This window comes from Balaenoptera borealis (genome assembly GCF_965194805.1).
Source record: "Balaenoptera borealis genome assembly, chromosome: 6".
NCBI classification, from domain to species: Eukaryota; Metazoa; Chordata; class Mammalia; order Artiodactyla; family Balaenopteridae; genus Balaenoptera; species Balaenoptera borealis.
Window position 1 is genome coordinate 6,543,037 of NC_138863.1, and position 26,040 is coordinate 6,569,076.

The 26,040-nt window shown below is 52.7% G+C and overlaps 1 protein-coding gene across 1 annotated transcript in view; it reads right to left on the reverse strand.

Moving 5' to 3' along the window:
* The window catches only part of MROH2A (maestro heat like repeat family member 2A), a 46,128-nt gene extending 24,429 nt beyond the window's left edge, over positions 1-21,699 (reverse strand). The window contains 19 exon segments of the mRNA XM_082396756.1: positions 2,220-2,327; positions 2,685-2,737; positions 2,976-3,117; positions 3,678-3,718; positions 4,696-4,843; positions 6,614-6,745; positions 7,058-7,177; positions 8,117-8,193; positions 10,566-10,679; positions 10,807-10,885; positions 11,088-11,180; positions 12,284-12,427; positions 12,932-13,083; positions 13,698-13,796; positions 16,247-16,345; positions 16,348-16,408; positions 16,604-16,735; positions 20,382-20,563; positions 20,796-21,699. Of these exon segments, the coding sequence (XP_082252882.1) occupies positions 2,220-2,327; positions 2,685-2,737; positions 2,976-3,117; positions 3,678-3,718; positions 4,696-4,843; positions 6,614-6,745; positions 7,058-7,177; positions 8,117-8,193; positions 10,566-10,679; positions 10,807-10,885; positions 11,088-11,180; positions 12,284-12,427; positions 12,932-13,083; positions 13,698-13,796; positions 16,247-16,345; positions 16,348-16,408; positions 16,604-16,735; positions 20,382-20,563; positions 20,796-20,877 (2,058 nt within the window). The 5' untranslated portion in view covers positions 20,878-21,699.
* Positions 21,700-26,040: the final 4,341 nt, after the last annotated feature.

The following is a 26,040-nucleotide window of genomic DNA, read 5'->3' on the forward strand; positions in this document are numbered from 1 at the left end:
TCACAGTCAAGGTTAGAATACCTTCATTACCCAAAAAAGAAACCCTGTACCCACTGGCAGCCACCCCACATCCCCCTAGTCCCCGGCAACCACTCATCTACTTTCTGTCTCATTAGATTTGCCTATTCTGGGTATTTCAAATAAGTAGAATCATATACTGTGTGGTCCTTTGTGCTCCTTTGCATCTGGCTTCTTTCATTTAGCACCTGGCTTCTTTCATTTAGCACAGTGTTTTCAAGGGCCATCCTTTTTGTACCATATATTAGTACTTCATTCCTTTTTACAGCTGAATAATACTCCATTGTATGGATATACCACATCTTGTTTATCCACTGATGAACATTTGAGTTTTTTCCACTTTTTGACTATATGAATAATGCCACTCTGAACATTTATGTACAAGTTCCTGTGTGGACATATGTTTTCATTTCTCCTAGGCATATATAATTAAAGAGTGGAATTGCTAGGTCATATTGTAACTCTATATTTAACATTTCAAGGAAATGCCACACTGTTTTTCGAAAACACTGCACCATTTTGTATTCACACCAGCAATATATAAGGGTTCCAATTTCTCCATATTCTTGCCAACATTTGCTATTACCTGTCTTTTTGATTATAGCCATCCTTGTGGGTGTAGAGTAATAACTTGATGTGGTTTTGATTTGCATTTCCCTAATGGTAATGATCTTGAATATTTTTTCATGTGATTACTTGCCATTTGTGTATCTTTTTTGAAGAAATGTCTATTCAGATCCTTCTCCCATTTTTAAATTGGCTTATTTATCATTTTATTATTGAGTTATAAGCCTTCTTTATATATTCTAGGTACAAATCCCTTATCAGGGACTAGATTTGCAAATATTTTCTCATTCTATGGGTTGTCTTTTCACTTTCTTGATGGTACCATTTTCAGCATGAGTTTTTAGTTTTATGATGTCCAATTTATCTATTTTTTCTTTCATCACTTGTGCTTTTGGTGTCATTTCTCAGAATGGTTTGCTCAAGCCAAGGTCATGAAAATTTATGTTTATGTTTTATTCTAAGAGTTTTATAGTTTAGCTTTTATATTTAGGTCTATGATTCATTTTGAGTTAATTTTTGTGTACGGTATGAGGAACAGGTCCAACTTCATTCATTTGTAAGTGGCTATGCAGTTTTCCCAGCATCATTTGTTAAAAAGACTATTCTTTCCCCCACTCAATTGTCTTGGCACTCTTGTTAAAAATTAGTTGACTGTAAATGTGTGATTTATTTCCAGACCCTCAATTCTATTCCATCAATCTATTATCTATCCTAATGCCAGTATCACACTGTCTGGTTTACTGTAATTACGTAAGAAGTCTTGAAATTGCAAAACCTGAGACCTCCAACTTTGTTCTTTTTAAATCATAACTGTGTTGGCTATTCTGGGCCCCTTATATTTCCCTATGAATTTTAGGATCATCTTGTCAATCTCTGGTGGGTACAGACCAGCTGGGATTATGGTAGGGGTCATGTTGAATCTGTAGATAAATTGGGGAGTGTCACCATCTTAAAGATATTGTCTTCCAGTCCATGAACATGAAATGCTTTCCATTGATTGAGACCTTCTCTGATTTTCAACAATGTCTATAGTTTTGTAAAGACCCTTTTACAATGAAATATACACATGTGGTGGTCATGAGCCAGTAGCTGGATGCGTCAGGGGTGAGAAACTAATCTGCAGGGTGGGAATGGGGATGGGCGTGCAGCAGGGTTTGACAGAAGGCGTCCTGCTCCTCTACCCCCCTCTAGCAAAGTTGGGGGTCCAGCTCCAAACCCCAGCTTGCCCACATTTTTGTTCCCCCTCTAGGCCTTATCTTCTTCCCTCCTTGGCCTTCTGTGGTTCTGTGTCATCCTCATCCTTCTCACTATTTACCAAAACTCGTTCAGACATCTCACTCCTTGCCTGCTGCCCCTGCTATGACAACACTTCAGGTGGGAAGTGAGGTGAGAAGGATGGGGAAGCTGGTGGTTGGAGGAGAGGTTGCCAGCTCCAACAAAGCAGGTTCTTAAGGAAAAACAAAACAGAACAAAACACTAAAAGCCACTAATCTAGACCAGCCAGCCATCTCTCCTCCCAGGACCCTGTAGACAGCCACAGATACAGCTGGTCTCACACCCAATGTGACCCTCTCCAGCTTTACTGTCCCTGGAGTCCCCTCCCTGTCTGAACTTCCCTGCCTCTGGGAACCAACCTTCTCTAGGGAGGGGCTGTCGAAGCTCTCGATCTGGTTGTTCAGCTCTTTGCTCAGAGGCAGGCTCCAGTTGGAACCCCAAGTCTTCTTGAGGGAGTTTCTCAGAAACTGGGGAGGTGGAAGACATTGGTGGGCAGTGCTCCAGGAGGGCTGTGTGACCTTGAGTTGTGACTCACCCTCTCTAGCCCCCTTCCCCAGTCTCTGGACCCATACGGCCCTGATCCAGCACCAGTGTCCTGTGGGCTTGGGGACTGGCGGGCAGGGTGTCACCCTGCACTGCTTCGCTGGGCTCTTGCTTCCCCAGGGTGGCTCATCTGCTGTGGACACACCTGTACTCCCCAAGTCTTCTGATAGAAGGAGACTGCGTCCCTTAGAGGCTCCTAAACTCCCCACAGGCCAACCCCACAGAGGCCGCCACCACCACCGTCTCCCCACCCCGGCCTCAGCAGGTGGGATCACCTCTACCTGGATCAGCTTGTCCTCCCATGTCTCCTGGTTCCACGTAAACTCAGTGTGTTCTGCAGAAAGAAGGGCCACGCATGCTCGCCTCTCCTGCCGCTCCCCCCTGGGGCCACCTAGTCAGCCCGGCGACTGGGGTCCTCACCACATGCTGCATTTCCCTCCCCACCTTCCCAAGGACCAAAAGAGGCTGGGCCAGCCACCTGGAGCCTGGGCTCCTGTTGCTCAGGCCACGTGATTAGTACCCGGCATGTACACTGAGGGGGCTGACTCGGGCGTGCACCCCGGGCACCTCACCTTCCAGGTACTTGACCAGCAGGGGGATCTCCAGCTCCCACGTGTCGGCCATGGAGGGGGCGATGCTCTGGCTCAGGGTCCTCAGAAGGTTGAGCATGGCGATCCCGCGTCCCTCCCCCTTGTAGGGGGACGACATCAGCACCTGGAGGGCACCGAGACTCCAGTGGGGCCCCGCCCGGGCTGGGCAGCCCCAGGCCCCTTACTCCCCAACCTGGGGCCTCACAGTCTGTGCTCATAAAGGGAGAGTTGGACGGGATGGGGGGTTTTCAAGCAGAGCTCTGAAGATCTCCAGGACCAGAGTATCCCCGCAGAGGATGCTGCAGGAAGGAAAGGAGATGAGGGGCAAGACCATGGGCTCCCCCCCCCACCCCAGCTTCCATGGAGCATGGATCAGTGTCCAGAGTCAATACAAGGAGGAGGAGGCACGGGTGCAGGACTGAGCTGACCCTGGGGATGGGCAGGCTATCAGCAGTGTCCTGCGGATGCTTTGGGGCCATCCAAAGGCCAAGCAGAGAAATCTGGGAGCATACTGTCCCTGCCACATGTACCCCAGAGGGACAACAGGGACCTGGAAAGCTCTGTCCTGCCAAGTGTCCAGCTGCCTCCTCTCCCTGGAGGCTGTAAGAATTAGGAGCTCAAGGGAGAGGCAGCACAGGACACAGCTGTGGCCAAGCCAGGGCACAGCTCACGTGAGCCACTCACCAGGAGACGGGCCAGCAGTTTCTGCGGCGCAGGCAGATCCACTGAGAAGAAGATGCGACCCCCGCTGAAGCTGCCCTGCTCCCGTGCCCCTAGGGCTGCTTTACCCTGCCAAGCGCTTCCCCACAGCATCGCATTGCCCCCTGAACGGAGGATGCGTCAGGATGGGGGATTCTCCATAAAGGACGTCACTGTAACTGGCTATCTTGGGAAGAAGAAGCCTAGTGCTGCAGGCTGGGGCTTAGAAGATACTGTTTTCAAGACAGCCCACTTCGTAGTAGACACAAGGACCGGCCGTGAGAGTGTTTGCCTCCTACTGTGAACCTTGGCCTTGTCGAGCCAACAGTAACTAGACACCCACACCCCTCACTTCACCTTCCTCTTCAGGCTCTGCGAGGTAATGAGCCCGTGAGAAGCAAGCTCACAGCACTTGGACCAGTGGGCAAGGGAGGGCCAGGCCGGCTGAGAAGTCGCAAAGGGGAGGGAGGTGATGCCCGGAGAGGCCCCAGCCCAGCTTGGGTGAGGGCATGAGGAAGACCTCAGGGGTTGTCCTAGCTGGCCGCTCAGAGCAGTCTCCGCCCTTCGCCACTGCCGTGTCCTATAAGGCTCCCAGCCACCTGCGGTCGCCGGCCACGCCCATCCACAAAGCCCCAGGTCCGCGAGAGCAACCCCCCTGGGACAACGGTGTCACCCATACGGAGGTCAGCCTAGCCACTTTCTCGTGAGTCTGGTGTTAACGGTGCTCCAACTGGGGGGCCCCTGATGGGGGTGGTCTCAGAGAACTGGGATGGGACCTGCTCCCAGGGGCCCAGAGAGCTCACACCTGGAGAAAGCCGGAGCCAGGAGCCCTGTAGGCGGGGTCTGGGCCGGGGGCACGGGCCAGGGGATGGGGACGCGAGGAGTGGACTGCCGGAGGAGATCTGTACGCTTTTAACCTCCTCAGATATGGCCTTGGGCCTGACTGTTTGGGCTCCGGCCCCACGTGCCCACCCCCAGCAGCCGGCCCAGGGGTGCTGCCCACCGTGCCTGCCCTTGCTGGTCGCGTTGGCTTCCCCGTCCTCGGCGTGGAGCTGGCGTTCTGCCAGGCTCGTGAGACTGAGGCAGATGGGGGTCAAGGCCTCGGTGTGATCCGTCTCCATGATGTGGCACAGGAGCCTCACCCAAAATTCCTGGGGGGCGGGTACGGGGGGCAGGATCAGCCCGGGCCTCCCATGGCCCTGTGAGGAGACGGGGAGGGCTCCCCCTGCAGTGTGGCCTCACCATCGCTTCTCCAGAACCGCACTCTGACCAGCTGACCGCCTCAGCCCTGCCCAGCTCTGCTGCCAACCCCGGTCCCTGCCAGGGCCATCTAAGCAACATCCACCTGCCGTGGCCGAGGGGGTCAGCGGGTCCTGGGCACCCAACCCCCATGCCTGCTGGCCTCACTCCAACCCCACACCCGTCATATCCTCTTTGACCAGCACCCTCCCCCTAACGCCAAACCCTCCAGAGGTGCACACTGGGCAGACAACCCAACCACGCTTGCCAACTGTGACGGTCAGTTTTTACGTGTCCACTTGGCAAGTGAAGGTACCCAGGTATTCAAACACTAATCTAGGTGTGGCTGTAAAGGCATTTTGTAAATCTGGTGAAAGCGCATAATCCATAAAGGAGGTTAGTGTGGGCAACGCGAGTAGACTTCATCCCATCAGTTGAGAGCAAAACACAGGTTTCCCTGAAGAAGAAGATAGTTTGCCTCAAGACTGCAGCCTCTGCTACTGCATGAGTCTCCAGCCTGCTGGCCTGCCCCCTAAATTTCAGACTTGCCAGCCCTCACAAATGCATAAACCAATTCCTTGAAATAAAGCAAGTGATATATTGATATATATCTCCTACTGGTTCTGTTTCTCTACAGAGGCTTAGAGCTGTGTCTCTAGTCCTCCAACTTCACCCTGCCATCTCCCCTCTCCTCAGATGATCACTGAACACCCCCAGTGACCCTGGCCCCCCTTAGCCCCACTCCCACCCCTAGGAGTCAGGGGTGAGCGCCTGTGCTAATGACTAAAATGAAGTTGCTTGACCTGTCCTAGCCACCGGGACGAGAATCCCCAGCTCCTGGGCTCCCCCAGGGAGACAGCATGATGAGCTAGAAAGAGCACTTTAATCCTGGCTCCACTGTTTACCAGCTTGGAATCCTTGAGCCACTTAATGAGGCCCTCTGAGCTTCAGTTTCCTCATCTACAAAAGCAGGGTAATAATAATAGACCTCACCTCACAGGGTTGTTGGGATAATTAAATGAGATTCTACATATTACACACCTAGTACAATACCTGCTATATGTAGGTGCTCAATGGATTGTAGCCTTATTATTATTATTACTATTATTTCTATAATTAAGATAAGCTGCCCCTGGATGGGGAGCATCGAGGCCATGGCCTCCATTAACGGACAATGATCCCCTCCGTATGCTGTTGTGGTAAATTTTTCTATCTTATTGCTATGTCACATTGTATTGCAATTAAAAGTCGGCACGTTTGTTTCCCCTAAAGCCTGTGAACAACTTAGGGGTCATACTGAGCCTTTCCAGTGTATGCCCTGGTGTCTTTCACATAATAGGAACTCACTGAATGTCTGGAGTTAAACCACTAAAATCACTTGTTTACACATACACGTACACACATGCATGTGCGTGCACACACACACACACACACGACTGAAGGGACTTCAAGGTAATGGACACATTTCAAGCACTAAGTCAACTAATACTTACTAGGCCTTCTGTCTGCCAGGCACTGCCCTGTTCCCATCAAGCACCTGGATCTTGAAAGACAAGAGCTCAGGTAATTGAAAGCTCAGGGCCCCCCAGTCATCCCAGGTAGTGGGAATGGGAGAAGCAACAGTGCAGAACTCTGGGCCTGTGCTATTTCCCCCAGCCCGGAGCACTGCAGACATGAGCTACCAGTGCCGGCATGCCAGCCCAGTGGGCCATCCCACTGACAGAAGAGGTTATGACCCTCACGGTGTCCATGGTGACCTTGTGGACCATCTTCTCCTCCAAGTTCCTCTGATAAAAGCTCTCCCAGTGATGTGCCTGGAAGACAGAATCGAGGGGTCCCTGCTTGTGGGCTGGCAGGGGCTTGTTGTGGTCTTGGCTGCGGTTTCCTCACCCCCCCCACGAGGCTTGATGCCCAGATACTGAGTCTCTGGGAAACCCAGAGCTGTGCACACGTTTCAGTATTCTCTAGACTCCTGCGGCTTACTGTGTGTGCCTGTGTCCTTGCGTCATGAAGGTACACGCACGCAGGTTCAAACCCGGTACACTGAGCAGCACACTTTCCTCAACGCTGTGGAAACCATTTCCAGAGTCCAGCTGCTCCACCATCTGCATGGCAGGGCCACTCACCAGCTTGTAGGCGGACAAGGTCAGCTGCACAGACACGTACTTCAGGCCCCAGCCTTTGAGCCCGTCCTGGAAGCCGGACAGGGCCAACTGACCAATGATACGGAGAATAGCCATCCTCACCTGAGGGGACAGGGCACGGACATGCTGGGGGTTAGAGGCTGGGGATCCAACACCCAACCCTGTGACACGAGACAGCCAGGAGCTGAGGGTGCTCTGGTCTGGAAGGGGCCTCAGGGGCCACCTGGCTACTGCCCGCTCTGTCCACCACCCCGTCTCATCCGGGGGGTGCCACTCGGCAGCCCCCACGCCCAGGAGCCTCATCTGAGCCCTTCAGAGCCATGAGCGCGCTCCCTTCTCCGTAGGCGCCTCCAGCCTCAGGCAGCCCCGGTGAGGACAAGCTGACCCTTCTCCTGGGGCTCATATGTGGCGGTGACACAGAAGAAGCCTATTCCCTCTCCCCCTGACATCCTCCAGGTATTGAAGGCAGCTCCGCCTACGTCTCCAGCCCTGTTCCCGTCCCCATTTGTGCAGACCCTCGCCAGCCTGGATCTCCCCTCCCTGGGGCAGAATGACTCGACAGCAGCCCTCAGGGTCTGTGTTCAGAAGCAAAGCTAGACGCCAGGGGCCGTGGCTGCAGTGGAGGCGGGCCTGTGGTTTTTAGCCTTTATTTGACGAGCTGCTTTTTTCAAATGTGGTAAAGACCCTAGCCAGCCAAGCAGCTCGAGCTGATGCTGGGTTCGCTCGGCCTCTCCTCTGTCCAGGGTGGTGTCTGAGACCCTTGGCTGGAAAACTCCAGGTCCCTGGTGATAGGGAGGGGTCCCAGGAACGGGACCGCAGCTCTGATGGGCCTCACTCTCCCCCAGCCGTGCTCAGGGCTGGCTGGGAAGGTAGGTTTTCCATCCAAGGGCCTTACTAGAGGAGGCAGCCAGGGCTCCACCCACAGAGCTGGAGGGGAAGGCAGGCGGCAGCTAATAGAACACCCCACTCGCCACCAACTTCCCTCCGCTTGCCCGGCAAAGGCCCCGGCCTGCACCCCTTTCTGGGTCTCTGCCCCGTTACCTTGGGCCGGGTGTCGGAGAGTGTGTCCTTGACCACCCGGATGGCCAGGTGGATGGTCCTGATATTCATTCTGGGCTCTGAAAGAAGAAAACTCACCTGGAGGTCCGCTGGCCTTAGGGCCGGGCTCTGAGAGGATGCCAGAAGCGGCGAGGCCTTGCCCGTCACCCTCCATGGGAGCCAGGGCTCGGGGTCCACGTCACCCTCCTGAGAGCCTCCGACTCATCCCCCCGAGCTCAGGGGCACTTCCCTCAGAAGTCACCCTGGCCACTTCCCGGTGCTCTCAACACTCTCCCAACCCCAGCCCAGGGGGACGTTGTTTTCATGCCTCACTCCCTTGGCCTCTGCTCTGTGTGTGTCTCTTTGGAACCTAGTGGACCCTCCTTGAGGGCAGGGCGGGGTCTCCCCCAAGAGCTCTTTAGTCCCCTCAGCTGGACACACGGTGCTGGACACACAGCAGGCACATGGAGACTGCAAAGCCCAGCTATGGAGAGCCTGGGCTCCGGTGCCAGGCTGCCGGCACTCAAACTCCGGCTTCACCACATCCCAGCTGTGTGACCTTAGGTGAATTACTTAGCCCCTCTGTGCCTCAGTTTCCTCACCTGTAAAAGGTGGATATTAAGAGCATCTCCCTCACAGGGCCGCTGTGAGCAGTAATGTGTTAACACCGGGCCTGGTGCACAAGAGGGCTGTGTGTTTGCTGGATGTAGGGCTGATGACCACACACCCGACGGAAGGAGGAAGATTAAGGGAGGTGAGAAAGAGCAGGAGAAGGTTCTGGAGAGGTTGGTATGGACGGAATTAGAGTCAGGCTGAGCTCAAGGCTAGGCATTACTAGAAGTTAATGCTGGTGGAGGAAAAACAGGAAATAAGGTTGGGGTAGAAGATGGCAGGTATTCAGGCACCAAAGAATCTAAAAAAGAGTGGATATATGTATACGTATAACAGATTCATTTTGCTGTACACCTGAAACTAACACAACATTGTAAATCAACTACATTCCGATAAAAATTATAAAAAAGAAAAAAAGAAAGGGAGAATGTTACAATTTAAAGTTTTTATCTCCAAAATGGAAAACTTTTTTCTGATTGTAAAAATAGTATTTGTTCATTGTAAAATCAAAATAAAAGATAACCACCCTTAACAGTTTAGGTGCATCCTTCTAAACTCATTTATGCATAAACACCTAGACTTCTTTCACATAACCAAGGTCATGCTATATATACTGTCCCATACTGTATTGTTATACTTAATATATAAAGGGCAGCTTTTCCATGAAAAAGTATAGATTGTATAATACTCCATATGTTGCTATACTATCATTAATTCCACCAATTCCTTATAGAAGAACATGTAGGTTGTTTTTAATGTTCGGCTTTTATGCCCAATGTTATAATGAACATCTTTATCCAGTTGCTTTTGGGCAATTATTTCCTTCAGACAATTGACAAAATGTTAGATTTTTGAGCCCAAGTTTTGGGCCCTATCCAATTGAGAACCCAGAAAGGTTTAATCAATTTACACTCCCATCAATGAAGTATAGAAGCCTGGTTTCTTGTATTCTAGACCAGGGATTAGCAAAGTACAGCCCTAAGGCTAAATCCGGCCCAAAGCCTGTTTTTGTGGATAAAGTTTTATTGGAACACCACCACTCTCTGCAGTCTATACAGACCATGCTTTTGCTCTACAATGCAGAGTTGCATAATTGTCACAGACCATGTGGCCTGCAAAGCTGAAAATATTTTTGTTATCTGTGCTTTTACAGAAAAATGGCTAGGCCAACACTAGTCATTATCTTTATCATCTCTGCCCATCAGATGGGTAAAAAGGGTCTCACTGTTGCTTAAATTTGCATTTCTTTAAGAAAGGGGCTTACTGGCAGCAGAAGGTCATTCACGTACAGTTGCCCAGTTTGCGCACTGTGCAAGGGCACCGAGCTGAAGGACTGAACTGAAGCCACCCATGCTCTTCTCGAGTCATGCAAGACCACATGCTGCCAGTAGGGGGCACCTTGTTCAAATTCACGCAAAGGTGCTCTCTGAGCTGGTGCTGTTGGGGACAGTATTTCCCTTTATCAAGGCCAGGTTTAGGATTTGGGCTTAGGGATTTAGAATCAGGGGTTCAGACTAAGGTTCAGCACTGGGTCAACAGAGCTTTAGGGCTATGTCTACGTGGTGTAACTAGGCTTTATATTTAGCCTTCGATTTAGCTTTGGGGGATTCAGGTAAACAGTCTGAAATTCAGACTCGGGTGGAAGCTGGGATTCGGGATTTAAGGAAAGGGGTGAGGGTGTGGAGGGTGGGCTATGTTCAAGGATAGAAAATGTGAAGCAACCCGGAGCTGTGATTTCTTGGCCCACCCAGTAGTGTCCATAAAAGAGGAAACGAAGGAGGTGCAGGTGTGGCTGAGACCCGTCGCCCCAACCCCCGTCCCGCTTCCTGCCCTCGCTCACCACGTGCGCTCACCACTGCCCTAATCAGGGTCAGGGTCCCCACGCGGACGGCCTCCTCGCTCTTCTCCATCTGGCTGAGGAAGAACTTCATCAGCTCCTTGGGGTAGGAGCGGGCTGCAGGCGGAAGGACCGCTTTAGTCGTGCCCCCTGAGCCAGAGCAGTGGGACGAGGCAGCCCCAGGCCCAGTGCTCAGCGGGGCCGGGACTCCCGTGGGCTCACAGCAGACCTCGGGGAGCCTCACCAAGGGCTGTGAAGCAGTGCACGACCTCCGTCAGGTTCTGGCTGCTGTACTGCTGCTGGGAGGGGGCCTTGGAGCACACCTAGGGCGGGGTCACGCAGGGAGGGTGCAGCTGCAGGAGCACCACGGCCTCGCCCCCAGCGGGATGTAGGAGACACGTGAGCGGGACGGGGGCCCCACCACCATCTCACCCTTCGCCCTGGTCGGCCACGCCACCTGCCGCAGCCCCCTTCCCATGGGCCCACCCTGAGAAGGCCACGCCCAGCACAGCCTGCCAGCCTCACCTGGACGTGCAGTTCCGTGAAGATGGTGTGCAGCTGCATTTGGGGGACAGGGGTATTAGTGGTCACTGACATTTTCAGGATCTGCCTCAAGACCTGCAAAAGGTGGGAAGTGGTGGCACATGACCTTCTACCGACTCAGGGTCAAACTCCAGACCTTTGCTACTCTGTGTTTTCCGTCAACCGGATGTATCAGCTTCCTCTGGGAGCCAGTTAGAAATGCCACCTCTCAGACCTGCCCAGACCTCTGAATCCAACTCTGTTTCAACCAGCCCCCGGTGATTCCCGTGCACGGTAAAGCTTGGGCAGGGCTGCACTAGGGCCACCAAGCGTGACATTCAAGGCCTTCTTCCCCTTTCTCTCCTAGTCACTGGGAGGTGAAGCCCATCTTTAGACCGAATGATCTACACATGGCTCCCCAAATCCGTCCCATTCATTTCTGCTCCCGGCTCTTACAGCGAAGAGCCTCGCCTCGTCTGTAGACGAGTGACCCCCTGCACAATACACATCAGCCCCAGTCACGCCTCCACGCAGAACCCTGCAAAGGCTCCATCTCACAGGAGTTCAAGGCTGGCAGGGGTCGAATGGTCTTCCCCCCAGAATTTGTGTCCACCCAGAACCTCAGAATGTGACCTCACTTGGAAATAGGGTACTTGTAATTAGTTAAGGATCTCGAGATGAGATCATCCTGAATTTAGGGTGGGCCTTAAATCCAATGACTGGTGTCCTTATGAGAAGTGGAGAGGACACAGAGAGACACAGAGAAGATGGCCATGTGAAGATGGAGGGAGAGGTTGGAGTGATGCAGTGCCTGGGGCCGCCAGAAGCTGGAAGATGCAAGATTCTCCCCTAGAGCCTTCAGAAGGAGCACAGCCTGCCAACACCTTGATTTCGGACTTCCGGCCTCCAGAACAATGAGAGAATAAATTTCTGTTGTTTTAAGCCAACCACCTCATGGTTCTTTGTTACAGCAGCCCTACGAAACTGACACAAAGGCCATGACCTCACTGTGGCCTCCAAAACCCTTTGGGATCTCATCCTTTCCACCTGGAATGGCAGCGTTCATTTCTTGGAAATCCTACAGGTGCCAGGCCCCATGGCTCTATCTCCCACCCAGATGACACTCCCCACCCGGGACACTTGGGAGCCCCAAATATCTCAAGCCTCCAGCCCACGCCACTGCCCACTCGGCCCCTCACCTGTGTGATGAAGAGCGCCTCCAGGCGGCCCTGGTACTCTGCCAGCAGCAGGGGGATGTAGTCGTACACCTGCTCCCGCAGGCCGTCGTTGGGCAGGAGGAGGTTCAGCATAGGCTTCAGGGACTTGATGAGCCCCAGCTTCACCTACCACAGGAGCGGCGTCTCTAGACCCCTCGGCCCAGGACCTCAGCAAGGCCCAGTGATGTCAGCCCCATCCACAAGACAGAGGGGACCTTGGAAGTAGAGTCCAGGCCTCCCCCGGGCCCCAGAGGTGGGCAGTGAACCCAGACTGTCCCCCAAGTCCGGGCTCTGCCACTTAGGTAACTTTGGGCAGACACTTGATCTCTCTATGCCTCACTTTCCTCAGCTGTAAAACAGTCCTATGGCACAGAGTTGGCGTGGAAATCGCTCCCACAGGTAAACCGCTCGGAGAGCGCCTGGCAGGCATGTGAAAGGGACCCTCATCTAGCACCGCCAGGGACCTTTATCAAGCCGCCTTCTGAGGCCCCGGGCCCACGTGGCTCTGCCATTAATCAGCTCCCCATCTCCCCGGACCGCGCGGTATCTCAGCCCCGCCAGCGCCACAGGCTGGGGAGCCGTGACCCAGGGACCGTGCGGGCCCCCCACCCCCCAGCAGGGCAGTCCCACCTCGGGGTTGTCGTCCCTCAGCCACACGGTCACAAAATAGCGGTACATGGGGAACAGCTTCGCAGCAAACTGCTCCCCGGTCATCACGGGGTACACACTGCCCTCCAGGTGCCTCAGGTAAAACTGCACCGTCTCGCAGAAGGTCTCCATGGCTGTCCGTGGGGATGTGCACTGAGCCCAGAGGGGCAGGAAGAAGGACAAAGGCTTCCCAGGCCACCTTCTCAGGAGGGAGCCCTCGTGCACCTCCATAACTAGCAGGTCACTGAGATGGCCAAAGACGCTGCTAGAAAAATCTCCTTCTGAGTCCCTCCCTCTCTGCCCTTCCAACTCCCTCAGAGCCCCCTAATGCTCATCCTGCAGGTCTGTGTGTGAAAGGCTCCCCTGGGGGGTAGAGCGCGCAGGTGTGACTCGGCGCCAGCCCTTGACGCTCCTGTGCCGAGGCCAAGGCTGGGGCCTGGAATAAACCTCTTTTCACTCACATCCTGGGGATTCCAGTGCAGAGGGCGGCCAACACATTTTGCCCTACTTTTCTCAGGTATTGGGGATTTGGGTCCACAGAAACATTAAGTTATCTAAACCTGGGGCAATGTGATCAGATGCAAATGGCATCAAAAACCTGCCCAAGGCAAGCCCAACCTGGAAACATTTCCCCGGTCGCCCGCTCCTGTGAATCCCATCACCCTTCCATCTCTACCTGTTTCCCCCACCTCCCCATCCCCCAGCACCCTGACTGGGCCAGACCTGCGGGCCCGGGTAGGACACGTACCACTGCAGATCACCTGGCGCATCTTGGCTTCATTGGTGAGCCTCAGCATGGTGAATATGGTAGCCAAGGTGATGCCCATGTATGGCATGAACTCAAACACTGTGGGGCATGGGCAGAGGTCACAAGGAGTCAGGGCAGGAGAGTCAGCAGAGAGGACAACCCCGCTAGCCACACCTCCAGCCCTGGTGCAGAGCCAGGGAGCTGCTTTGTGCGGTCGGACCACAGGGGAGAGTGGGAGGCAGGGGAGGTAAGAAGAGATGGAAGCTGGTGAAGGGGGAAGGAAGTAGGAAAGAGAGGAGGAGGGGAGAGAGGTGGAGGAGGAGGAAGAGGAGAAGGAGGAGGGGGAGAAGGGAAGAAAGGAGGGAAAGAGCAAGTGGAGGAGGTGGAGGAGGAGGAGGAGAAAGGAGGGGGGAGGAGGAGGAGGAGGAGGAGGGGGAAGAGAAAGGAGGGAAGGAGAAGGGTGAGGAAGAGAAGGGGAGGAGAAAGGAGGGAAGGAGGAGGAGAAGGGGAGGGGGAGGAGGACGAGGGGGAGGAGGAGAAAGGAGGGAAGGAGGCAGAGGAGGGGGAGGATAAGGGGGGAGGGGAGGAGGAGCAGGGGGAGGCAGGGAAGGGGGAGAGAAGGCAGAGTGTGGGCTCTTCCAGCCTCTGACCCCTCTGGGTGTCCCACAGACGTTCTGGGATGAAGAACCAGAGGCTGTGAGTGAGAAAGTGAAAAGGCAACAGGGATCAGAAGAAAGAGCAGAGAAAGAAGGGAAACTGCAGTGGGAGGGGAGAGAGAAAGAGGAGCGGCGATAGACCACACTCGCCTCCAGCCCCGCTCCCACTAGCTCCCCTTTCAGATCCCTCGCCCGCTAGACCCCCATTTCTGCACCCCCCACCTGCCCCCTCTCCTGGCTCTGGCATCAGCCCACACACAGGCCCCGCCCACCTTGCCCCCAGAGCCCCTCCAGCTACCATCTCATTTCTTTCCCCTCCTGCCTTCACTGCCTCTGCCCCCATCCCTCTCCTGTCCCCCTCTCGACCAGCCTCCATCCCCAGGAAGCCACCGCCTCCAGCCTCATCTTCCCAGGCGCCCCCGGAGGATGGGCCCTGACTGGCCCCTGGGCCCCTCCTGAGTCCTTCTCCTTCTCGCAGCCTCCACGACACCACACTGCCCTCATCTTGCTCTAGTTCTTCTGGTTCAGTTCCCCCTAAGCCTTCTCGGGTTTGGGGTTTCTCAGGGCGAGGTGCTGGCCCTCTTCTCTCCTCTCTCTACTTTCACCCCCTTGGTGACAACAACTTTGGACACCACCTACACTCGAGGCCCCCTGCCCTCTGAACTCTGCTTCCCACATCAACTGCCCGCTTGATGACCTCTCCCCTTGGACAACTCTCAAGGAATGCAAACTCAGTCCACACAAAAGAAATTCATCTAAGCCCTAAGTTCTCTCTCCCCGAGTGTTCCCCGTCTCAGGAAATGAACACACTATACAGGCAGCCGTTCAAACCTGAAACCCGGGAGTCATTCTTGGGTCCTGCTGTTCCTTTGTCTCTCACACACAGTCCATCAGCAAGTCCGCCCACCAGAACCCCATCTACTACTCACGTCTGTCCTCCGCTCGCCGAATGAGTCCCAGCCTGAGCCACAGACACCTCACAGTTACACCCCTCCCACCCCCTCTCCGTCCACACCACAGCAAGAATGGGCTTCCCGGAAGCTTCATCAGGCAACTCTGCAGCTTAAAATCCCTCAATAGCTTCCTAGTGCCTTTAAATAGAGTCCAGACTCTTCGCCACGCCCACTAGGCCCTGCCTAACTCTCCAAGCTCATTTTACACCCATCACCCCCCTCTCTCTAGCTCCGGCCATAGTGACCTCTCAGTTCTTCAGAGAAACCAAGCTTTCTCCTGCCACAGGGCCTTTGCACATTCAGTGCAGGATGGCTCCCTCATCTACTTCTTCACACAGATAATCATCACCTGAGTCTTCAGGTCACAGGTGAAGCATCGCCGCCTTAATGAGGGCCCCACAGAGATGAGGTCCTCTTCCCCTCATCCTGATCTCAGAAAGCCCCCTGGCTGTCCTCTTCATAACTGCCATCTCATATTATGATTATCTGTTTTCTTGTTTACTGGTTCACGGTGTCTTACTCGCCTGTGGTTTTACTCACCTGTGGTCTTACTCACCTGTGGTCTTACTCGCCTGTGGCACCCACCCCAAGGCCTGCATGCAGCAGGCACTCAGCACACGTTTGTGGGATGGAAAGGGAAGGAGGAAAGGAGAAAGTGAGAGAACGGGGCCAGAGAGGGAGAGAGGAGAGAGAGGTTTGGAAGAGAAGGGAGGACAGGAATAAAGACACAGAAATGAGAGGCGGAAACACAGAGAGAGAATCTTGGCAGCTGAGAGGGACAGAGAGAGACACACAGAGATGAAAAGGAGGGATGCCAGAGAAAGGTATTAAGAGAGAGAAATGGAAGGGGATGGGGGCAGAGACAAGGGCAGAGGCCCGGCAGGAACACGGGATGCTCTAAAGGGGTCAGATACTGGGGCTGAGGCCCCGCGGGCCCTACCATTGCCATCGGCCAGCCTCGCCAGGGTGATGACGACAAATTCTTCGGCGAGGCTGAGGGGTCTGAGGCGGTGCTGCAGCTCATACATGACCAAGCTGAGTGGTTTCGGGACAGGGCCACCAGGGTGTCGCTGGCCGCCTCTGCCCTCACGTAGCCCTCCACCTACAGGGGACGCGAGAGGGATGTGTGGCGTCACCACCAGCTCCTGCCCCTCACCTGCTCCAGCCCTGCTGGGCTCCCTTGGGCTTGCTCAGCCTACTCCTGCCCCATGAGGTAACCGGACAAGGGCCTCGGGCAGCTCAGGCCACACCTACCAAGGCCCAGCCCCTGGGTCGGTGGGCGGCAGGGCTCTCCTACCTGCAGCATCTCCCTCATCTCCTTGGAGGCGATGGTGACCAGCCTCTGGACGCAGTGCTCCCCCAGCTCCCCCTCCTGCTGGACGATCTCCTGGAGGAGGCTGTAAACGTTGACTTTGCGCTGAGCGGAAATCTGGGGAACAAGTATGGCGGGTGGGAAGGTCCTGGACTGGGCAGTGGAGCCTGGGAGGGACCCAGCCCTGCCAGAGCACGCAAATTCACCACGCTCTCCCTCCCACTGGTCCTCCTCCCAAATAGTGTGAGATTATGATTTATAATAAGAAATTTATATTTGGTCTTCATCCAGTTTCTGGCACAGAGCCCCTAAAATCTTTGGAATTTCCTAAGTGACGAGAGTGACAAAGGTGTCTTTTGTTATATTGAGATGATTTTTGGTCCACACCTAAGGATGGGGGCTGGTTGGCAGGAGAACCAATCATCTGATTAGAGGATTGGAACTTTCATTCCCACCCACTTGACCTCCGGGGAGAAGAGAGGGGCTGGAAGTGGAATCGATCGCCAATGGCCAGTGATTTAATCAACCATGCCTAGATAATGAAGCCTCCATAAAAACCCAAAAGGACAAGGTTCAGAGAGATTCTAGACTGGTGAACAAATAGAGATTTGGCAGGAGTGGCGTTCCCAGAGAGGCCCTGGAAACTTCGCGCCCTTTCCCAAACCCTCACCCTATGTGTCTCTTCCATCTGGTTGGTCCTGAGTTATATCCTGTTAAAATAAACTAGTATCTAGTAGGTAAAATGTTTCTCTGAGTTCTGTGAGCCACTCTCATAAATTAATTGAACCCAAGGAGGAGGTCATGGGAACCTCCAAACTATAGCCAGTTGGCCAAACTTACGATTGGCGTCTGAAGCAGGGGCGGGGGTGGGGTCGTCTTATGGGACTGAGCCCTTAACCTCTGGGATCTGACACTATCTCCAGGTAGACAGTGTCAGAATTGAGTTAAATTGTAGCACACCTAGCTGGCGTCAGAGAATTATTTGGTGGCGGGGGGAACACCCACACATTGGATTTGGATGCAGAATTATCAATGTCTCATCTGGTAGATGACCCCACCATCCTGAAACTGCCTAAGACTCTGACCCCGACTCCGCCATCTCTCACGCCACCCCCTCCCTTCCTCCCATCAGGCTCATCCAACTGGCCCTGTCAGTGTGGCCTGCAAATCTGTCCTCTCTTCACTGTCTTCAGCCCAACATACTCAGCTAGGCAGGTGTCAAATGGTCAGCACACAGGGTCCTCCACAGATTTGGCACTGGCCCTCTTGCAAGTCCAAGAGGACATCATCTATTTTGCTTCTTAGATAGCTCTTGTCACAAGGGGGGACTCCTCTCCCCGGGGGCTGTTACCTGCAAAACGCTCTGGGAAGGTGGCCCCCTCCCCTGGCTGGTAAGGAGGTCACTTACCAACAGTCAAGACCTTAGCAAATTTGGGGACCTCAAGAGGAGAGGAAGTCAATGAAATTTATACGTTCTATGAGTGACATCCAGTACAGAGAGTCTTGGCCTTTCTTTCCTGGTCTCGATATAGCAAGTAAGAGAGGCTTGTAAACTCCAGTGAGAGATTCCTCGTGAAAACTCCTGGACCGAAGAGAACCGTGTGGCCTTCGCTGCCTAGTCCGATGGCTTTTGTTTTCTCAACCTCTTCATTTTTTTTTTTTTATTGTCCCCTAAGGAGCCTTCTTAAGCATTTTTTCCTAATTGCCCCCCACCATGAAAATGTAATACCACAAAGATATTATATAGCTGATTCTACATATCTGTGCTTCCTACATCAAAAACTAAAATATCCTTCGCACACACCAACCCCCGACCCCACTGCCGCAAGAGCCAATTTTACCTGCTTTGGAGCAGTATCACCCCGTTGAGAATTTACGCTCTAGATCTTCAAGGCAAACTCAAGGAAGCCTAGATGCGTAGCTAACACTGTTGCTGCAGATATGTAAACAGCCAGGCAAATTCTAATAAGCCCAGCCTAATTTCTGCGATCGAAATTAATCTTTGGAGAATATTTACAGGTGCAAGAGAAAAACTGTCAAAGACTTGGAAAGTGGCATAAAACAGGCACGGGGTGGCCTCCCAGAGGCGGGCTTGGTGCCGTCTGCTGCCCCTGCAGGATCATCCGGCCTGTGGGAGTGCGTGCCTTGGATCGCCTGTGATAGTCTAGGCTCTGCTACGTCTCCACGGAGACAGAAGGTAAGTTTTAGGAAACTGATGCTGAAAATGATTCCTGTTCGTGACAACGCAAAGGAATTTTGTCTGGTAAAGAATGTAAATCTCTATAAGTAAAATTGTCATTTTAACCGATTTTAACATCTTACTGGTTCCTTCACTAATTAAAGAATAACTAAAATCTTTAACACAGGTTAAGTTACAAAATATGCTTACTTGTTTATCATCTGTTTATTGCCACTGATCATTTATCATGGCCTGGGTATTAACCGTGGTTTTTAAAATTTTCTATATTTCCTGATGCTTTGACTTCTTGGGGCCTTGTGGACCCTGGAGAGACTGCCCAGGGTTAGTCAATTCCTAGAGATGGCAAACCACTCACCCACTCACGAGCAAGCTTGTCAAATACAAGCAAGCAATCCAGAGCCCACGTACCAACCACCTCTTCTATCAGGCTCTCACGCTCTGGACCACTACACACCTGCTCTAATCACCCCAGGGCCAGGGACCAGACCACTCAGGGCGGCCCCTACACCCCAGACCTCACTGAAATTATCCACACTAGCCAATCTGACGTCTGCTCATCCTGCCTCGCCGGATCTTCCCCTACAGAAGCCACAATAAACACTCCTGCGTACATTTCCCCCTTGCTCCCTCTGCCTCCCGCCCGACCCTGCTTCTTCTTTGTGGGCCTGCATGGCATGGCGTGCCCCTGCCTCTTGGGATCTGTGAGTAACAGACCATCTTTTCAAGGGCAATCATCTCCTGAGCTGTTGGCCTCACTATACCTGAATAATAATAAAACCTACGTTTTAAAAGACTTTTGCAAATTCTTTGCCTATGCTCCTGGACCCCGACACACCTCCCTCAAGGCTGCCACGTATCTTCTCTCTATAAAATAAAGCTTGCTATTAAGAATTCCTATAAGGACCTGCTCTGCTACCCACTCTCAAAAGCTCAAGAATAGTCTAAAATTCAACAGCTCTCCAAGTGTGGTCCCCAGACCAGCAGCAGCGTCACTTGGGACCTTGCTAGAAATGCTGATTCTTGGGCTCCACCCCATACCTACTGAATCAGAAACTCTCACGATGGGCCCCAGAAATCTGAAGTTTTAACAAGTCCTCAGGGGATACCGATGCTCTGGTCCAAACTCTACCCTGTCGTACAAAGCCCACCATGATCTCGGTTACATTTTCCATCACTCCCATCAGCATCCTCTACCCCAGCCTCTGCCCCAGTAAACAGCCTTCCCACTGGCCAAGCACCCCTGCACCCTGCATCTGGTGTGTCTCTGTTCCCCCACATCTACCTGCTTCACCCGTGCACAACATCTTTGTAACTCAGCTCACCTGCTCTAGAACGGTGACTCCCAAACCCACTGCGTCAGAATACCGAGGAGCTTTGAAAACTTGTGAGTGGCCCAGGCCCCACTTGGGCCTCAAGGGCTGAGACCCTCATGGTCTTGTCATTCTCTGTACCCCAGCACCTAGCCTGCATCCACAACCATCAGTAAATGTGTGCTGAGCAGTGGACGGACGTGCACACAGGTGGCCAGGCTCAGAGGAGCGGCTGAGGGGGAGGAGGCCCTACCTCCGGTACCTGCAGGCAGCGGATGAGAGCGTCCGTCACCACAGACGGCTCAGTGGTGGCCTTCTCCCTGATGATCACTGAGGCCAGCGTCTTCCGCAGGTCAGGACCTGCCCCAGCGGCGCCCGTTTTGGTTGACTCGCTGTCCATGATGTGGAGGAGGTTTGTAACTTGTTGGAAGGTACCTGAGACAAAGGTGGCACAGGTGTGATGCCGAGACGACCATTACAGGGGTTGTTCTTTGTGCTCCGGTCTCCCTGATACCTGCACAGCCCTAGCTCTACCTGGGGCATGATTGGGCAGGGACCTTCCTATCCACTGTACAGATGGAGAAACTGAGATCTTGACCAGGACTTGCCCTCCAGGAGTCAGTGGCCGAAATGAGGCAGGAGTATAGGGAGGGGGTGACTTTCTTACCACTGTCGTCTGGTTCCAGAGGTTCCAGGTCCTCTGTCTCCTCTGACACGTCCTCATTTGACTCTGTTGATGCTTCTGCCATCTCTTCCTCAAGCTCTTTTGAGATAATAAGATTTGTAAAATACTTGGTGTGTCATCCCACCATAAGACGACCCCCCATGAGTCACACCCTGCATAACCCCCTTCCTTAGAGTGTGGGAGGAACCCGTGACTTGGTTAGACCCCTATTCTAGCCAATAGAATATGGCAAAAGCGATGGGAACCTCCCATGATGCGATCACTGTCATGATTACATTATGTCATATAAGACTCCATCTTAGCAGACTGGAGAGAGATTCTCATGCTGGCCTTGAAAAGTAAACAGTGGTGATATAAACTGCCTATGGAGGGGGCCGTGTCACAAGGAACTGAGGGCCTCAGTCCTACAACCACAAGGAACTGGATTCTGCCAACAACCACATGAGCTTGGAAGAGGGCCAAGCTCCAGAAAGGACGCAGCCCAGACAACATCTCGAGTGCAGCCTGTGAAACCCTAAATAAATGACCCCGCTAAGCCAAGCCTAGACTCCTGACCACGCAAACTGTGGCATAATAAACAGGTGCTATTTTAAGCCACTACATTTAGGTAATTTGTCACACAGTGATCGATAGCTACACTTGGTTAGGAAGGGCCTTTCCTCCCTCTTTTCTGGACACTGAAAACTAATGATTAATGAGAAATCCCCCTCGGCAGGTCTCATCGCTCCTCTCAAGGGGCTCTCTCAGCATCAGCAGCTTCTCAAGGGCTGACAAACATCAACAGAGATGTCAACACGGAGGGTGAAGAGCTCCCAGGTCCTCTTTACTCCTGTCCCAAGTTCCTCAAACTCCATCCCAGGGCCCTTCACCATCCTGTGCTCCCTTCCTCCTGAGAATGCTTTAAGGAACAAGTCTGGGACCTAAATCCTGACCTTTTCTCAGAGTTCTCTCCTGGATGGAACAAAAATACACCACAAGAAAAAGCTCCGTTCTCTGCCTGATACACATCAATGGTAATGTGGACAATGGCAGGTTGGGTTGACAAAGGAGTGAGACCTTCGGGCTCCTCAGTCGTAACTCAGACAGGGAGCAGGTCCCCCGGCAGGGTGGGAGGGTTTCACTAGAATCATCACCGTTGGGTCCCAGACCCTTGGAACTCTCAGATCCAACTGTCTCCCTGAGCTCTGTGAACCCAGGGCTTTGAGGAGTGCACAGGGCCCTGGGATTTAAAAATCCCACATTATTTTGTTAATCAACATTTCTGTCACCCACATGTGGGGTGAGATATGGTGGCCTGTTTGGGGAAAGGAAATGGAGGGGGGGATTCACAGCCAAGTCCCCTGGGGACGTGGTCATAGGAGCCCAGGGTGGGGAGGTGTGATCCGGGCAGCTAGAGGAGATGGGGGTGACAGAGGGGTCCTGAGAAGAGGATTTCTCTTCCCCAAGGACTGGACAGCTTCCAGGATGGGGCAGTGTGGCCCTACTGACAGCCACTACATTTAAGTAATTTGTCACACAGCTATTGATAGCTACACTTGGTTAGGAAGGGCCTTTCCTCCCTCTTTTCTGGACACTGAAAACTAATGATTAATGAGAAATCCCCCTCGGCAGGTCTCATCGCTCCTCTCAAGGGGCTCTCTCAGCATCAGCAGCTTCTCAAGGGCTGACAAACATCAACACAGATGTCAACACTGAGGGATAAAAGCTCCCAGATCCTTTTTCCTCCTGAAGATAAAGAATTTCAAAGAAAGACAGGGCAGTGACCCTGTTTCCCTGAACCAAAAGTGGGGCCCAAAGGATTTCTGTCAGTTGTAGCTGTGAGAGACAGTCCCAATCAACAGTCTGAGCAATAAAATAATGAATTTCTATGCATTACAGGGCAACAGATCAAGACCCAGAGCCACCTAGGTCTAAGACTGCTTAATTAAAATTCCCACTTAATTTCCCATTGTCCTCACTGCCAAGAGGGAGCTCCTCAGCCTCTGCTTGTCACCTCTCATACCAGGGAGCTCATGACCCTCAGTAGCCCATTTCTACTTCACTGAATCCCAGTGGTTAGAAAACGAGCTTCCTCTACATAGTGCCAAACACTCATCCTCACGAAATTCACACATTTTTCCTCAGTCTGCCCTTTGGAGACACGTAAACCATGATGGAACAGGCACCAGAAGGCAGTTACAACATGCCCCTTCTTTCACAGTCCCCTTGGCCCTACCTCCCACTCCCTTCTGGGCCTTCTTTTCTCTTTCAAAGATTACTCAGTGAAATGGCTGCAATTCCATCCCACAGACTCTCACTGTGTGCCTGCAGTGTGCAGCTAAGCTTGGCTCTCCATGTTGTGGTGGATACAGAGGTGGGTAGGACACATCTTTGTCCTCTGAGAGTCTGAAGACACAACACATGAAAGATTGTGGACTTAGAGCCAGAAGTGAATGTATCAGTTAGCCATTGCTGTGTAACAAACTACCTCAAAATTTAATGACTGAAAACAACAGTTTATTATTGTTCACAGGTCTATGGGTCAGCCAGGTGGTTCTGTTGATCTGGGCTGTGTCCAGTCAAGCATAACTGGAGTCACTCATGCAGCTGTGGTAGCCAGTGGGTTAGATGACGGTTGGCTGGTCTAAGATGGCCTCACACACATGCCTAGCAGTTGGCTTCCTATTGGCTTAAGTGACCAGGGTGATCAGGAACCATGTCTCCCATCATGCAGCAGGGCTGGCCCAGGTTGTTCTCAGAGCATCTGGGCAGGTTTCCAGGAGAGCGGGCAGACACACCAAGGCGTCTCACGGCCTAGACTTGAACTGTACCTTTCACCTCTGCCACCTTCTAACAGCCAAGGGAGGTCACAGGCCGGTCCGGACTCAAGGGGTGGGGATATAGATTTCCCTTCTTGATAGGAAGAACTGCAATGTGACATTGTGAAGAACATGGCTATCAGAAGGGGTGGAGGAAGGGGTCCTTTATTATTATTATTGCATACATGGTGAGTGTAAGCCATGGCCAAAAGTAAGATGCCCCAAACACGTTATCTAGAGAGGATGCTAAGAGGATGAGATCCAGGAGAATGAAGTGGCTTCTGCTTGGTTTTCCAAATGAAAATACTTTTTTTCTGAGTATGACAGTAATACAGGACTCACATACAACACACTCATAAACTCAGCCACTCTGCGCTTCCCTGGTGGCGCAGTGGTTAAGAATCTGCCTGCCAATGCACGGGACACGTGTTCGAGGCTTGGTCCGGGAAGATCCCACATGCCACGGAGCAACTAAGCCCGCGCGCCACAGCTACTGAGCCCGCGTGCCACAACTACTGCGCCTGCGCGTCTGGAGCCTGTGCTCCACAACAAGAGAGGCCGCGATAGTAAGAGGCCCGCGCACCGCGATGAAGAGTGGCCCCCGCTCGCCACAGCTGGAGAAAGCCCTCGCACAGAAACGAAGACCCAACACAGCCAAAAATAAATAAATTAATTAATTAAAAAAAAAAAAAAAAAACTCAGCCACTCTTAGTGCTGTCACGCAGCTGAGCTTCCCATATCTGCTTCTATGGGAACCAACCTGAAAAAAAGAAAACACGGTAGTCGTAGAAACCTGTGAGCTTAAGTGCATGAAAGGGCCAGTAAGAAAGTGGAAAAAATGGAAATAGAGTATGTATACAGTGAACACATTTGGGGGCACCTTACCGGCTCACAAAGGTTCCCACTTCCCTGACCCACAGAGTCACAGTTACGGGGTCCTGGCGGCCGTGTTTTCCGTCTATAATCCCTCCCCCGCCACTCCTGATTGGACAAGGAGTGGACACCTGATCCGGCTGGACCAATCAGGTTCTTTCTCACAGGAATCCGGAACTCTGGGTAAGCGAGAACGCAGTCAGTCCCCTGTGGGATTTTGGGGATGACGGTTCCCGGGACTGAGGAGCTGGGAAGGCCGAGAGGAGAGGGAGGCGTAAAGCCGGCGCCCGGAGCATGCAGGGACGGGAGGGGACCAGAAAGGCTGCACTCAGCTCAGCTCCTCTGGAGGCTTGGCCGTGAGCCTCTCACCCTTAGGGAGCACGTCTCCTTACAAAATGACCTCTTTTTTGCTTAAGATATCCCAAGTTGGGTTGTCTTACTTGTAAACAAGAGGGTCTAAAAACTAGGAACACAAAGGTGCACAGGAGCATGAACTGGGGGAGGTCAGAGCAGCTCGGGGTCCCTGGGGGTTGGGGGTTGGGGGTTGAGGGGTGGAGTAGCAGGGAGCCGTGGGCAGTGAGGCCGGGAGGTGGTCCCTGGGTGGACCGGGAAGGACCTTGAAGGAGGGGGGACATAGTCCACGAAACAGCATGGGGCTCAGAGGTGTGGGATGGAACTGGTGTGAACGGCTTGTGTTCCAAAAGCCACCTAGCGAAGGAATAAATTGGGCTGGGGTCAGGAGAAATCCTAGCTAGCCATGAGCCCAGCTCCAATTTGAAGCCCACACATTTGAAAGTTCTACATGTAACACAAAGCAAAAAACAAACCAACAAACAAAGGTGTGGACAAAATTAAAGAACAAGTGGAAGAAAAACATGCACGTGACAGGAGGGTATTTTCAGTGATTTAGTAAGCCCTCAACAAAGCGTCAGGGGCTTCCCTGGTGGCTCTGTGGTTAAGAATCCGCCTGCCAATGCAGGGCACACGGTTCGAGCCCTGATCCAGGAAGATCCCACATGCCGTGGGGCAACTAAGCCCGGGCGCCACAGCTACTGAGCCTGCGCTCTAGAGCCCGCGAGCCACAACTACTGAAGCCTGCGCGCCTAGAGCCCGTGCTCCGCAAGAAGAGAAGCCTCCACAATAAGAAGCCCGCGCACCGCAGCAAAGAGTAGCCCCCTCTCGCTGCAACTACAGAAAGCCCACGCACAGCAACGAAGACCCAACGCAGCCTAAATAAATAAATTTATTAAAAAAATAAAGGGAAGGAAAACAAGAAAAAAAATGTTTTAAAAAATCATCAGGGTAATACACCCCACAGGAAAACAGGCAAAGGATATTCTCCAAAAAAGAAATACAAATGGCTCATGAGCTTGAAAAATAAAATTCAACCTTTAATAATAATAACAGGCAATTAAAAACAAAATCCCACTTTTGCCAATGAAACTGATACTTTCTTTTTTCAAGATAATACTTTATACTGAAGGGAGTTTGAGAACCTGGCTCCCTCACCACTGATTGAACCCCTCTGGCAAGTTCGGGAATATCTCAAACCATTT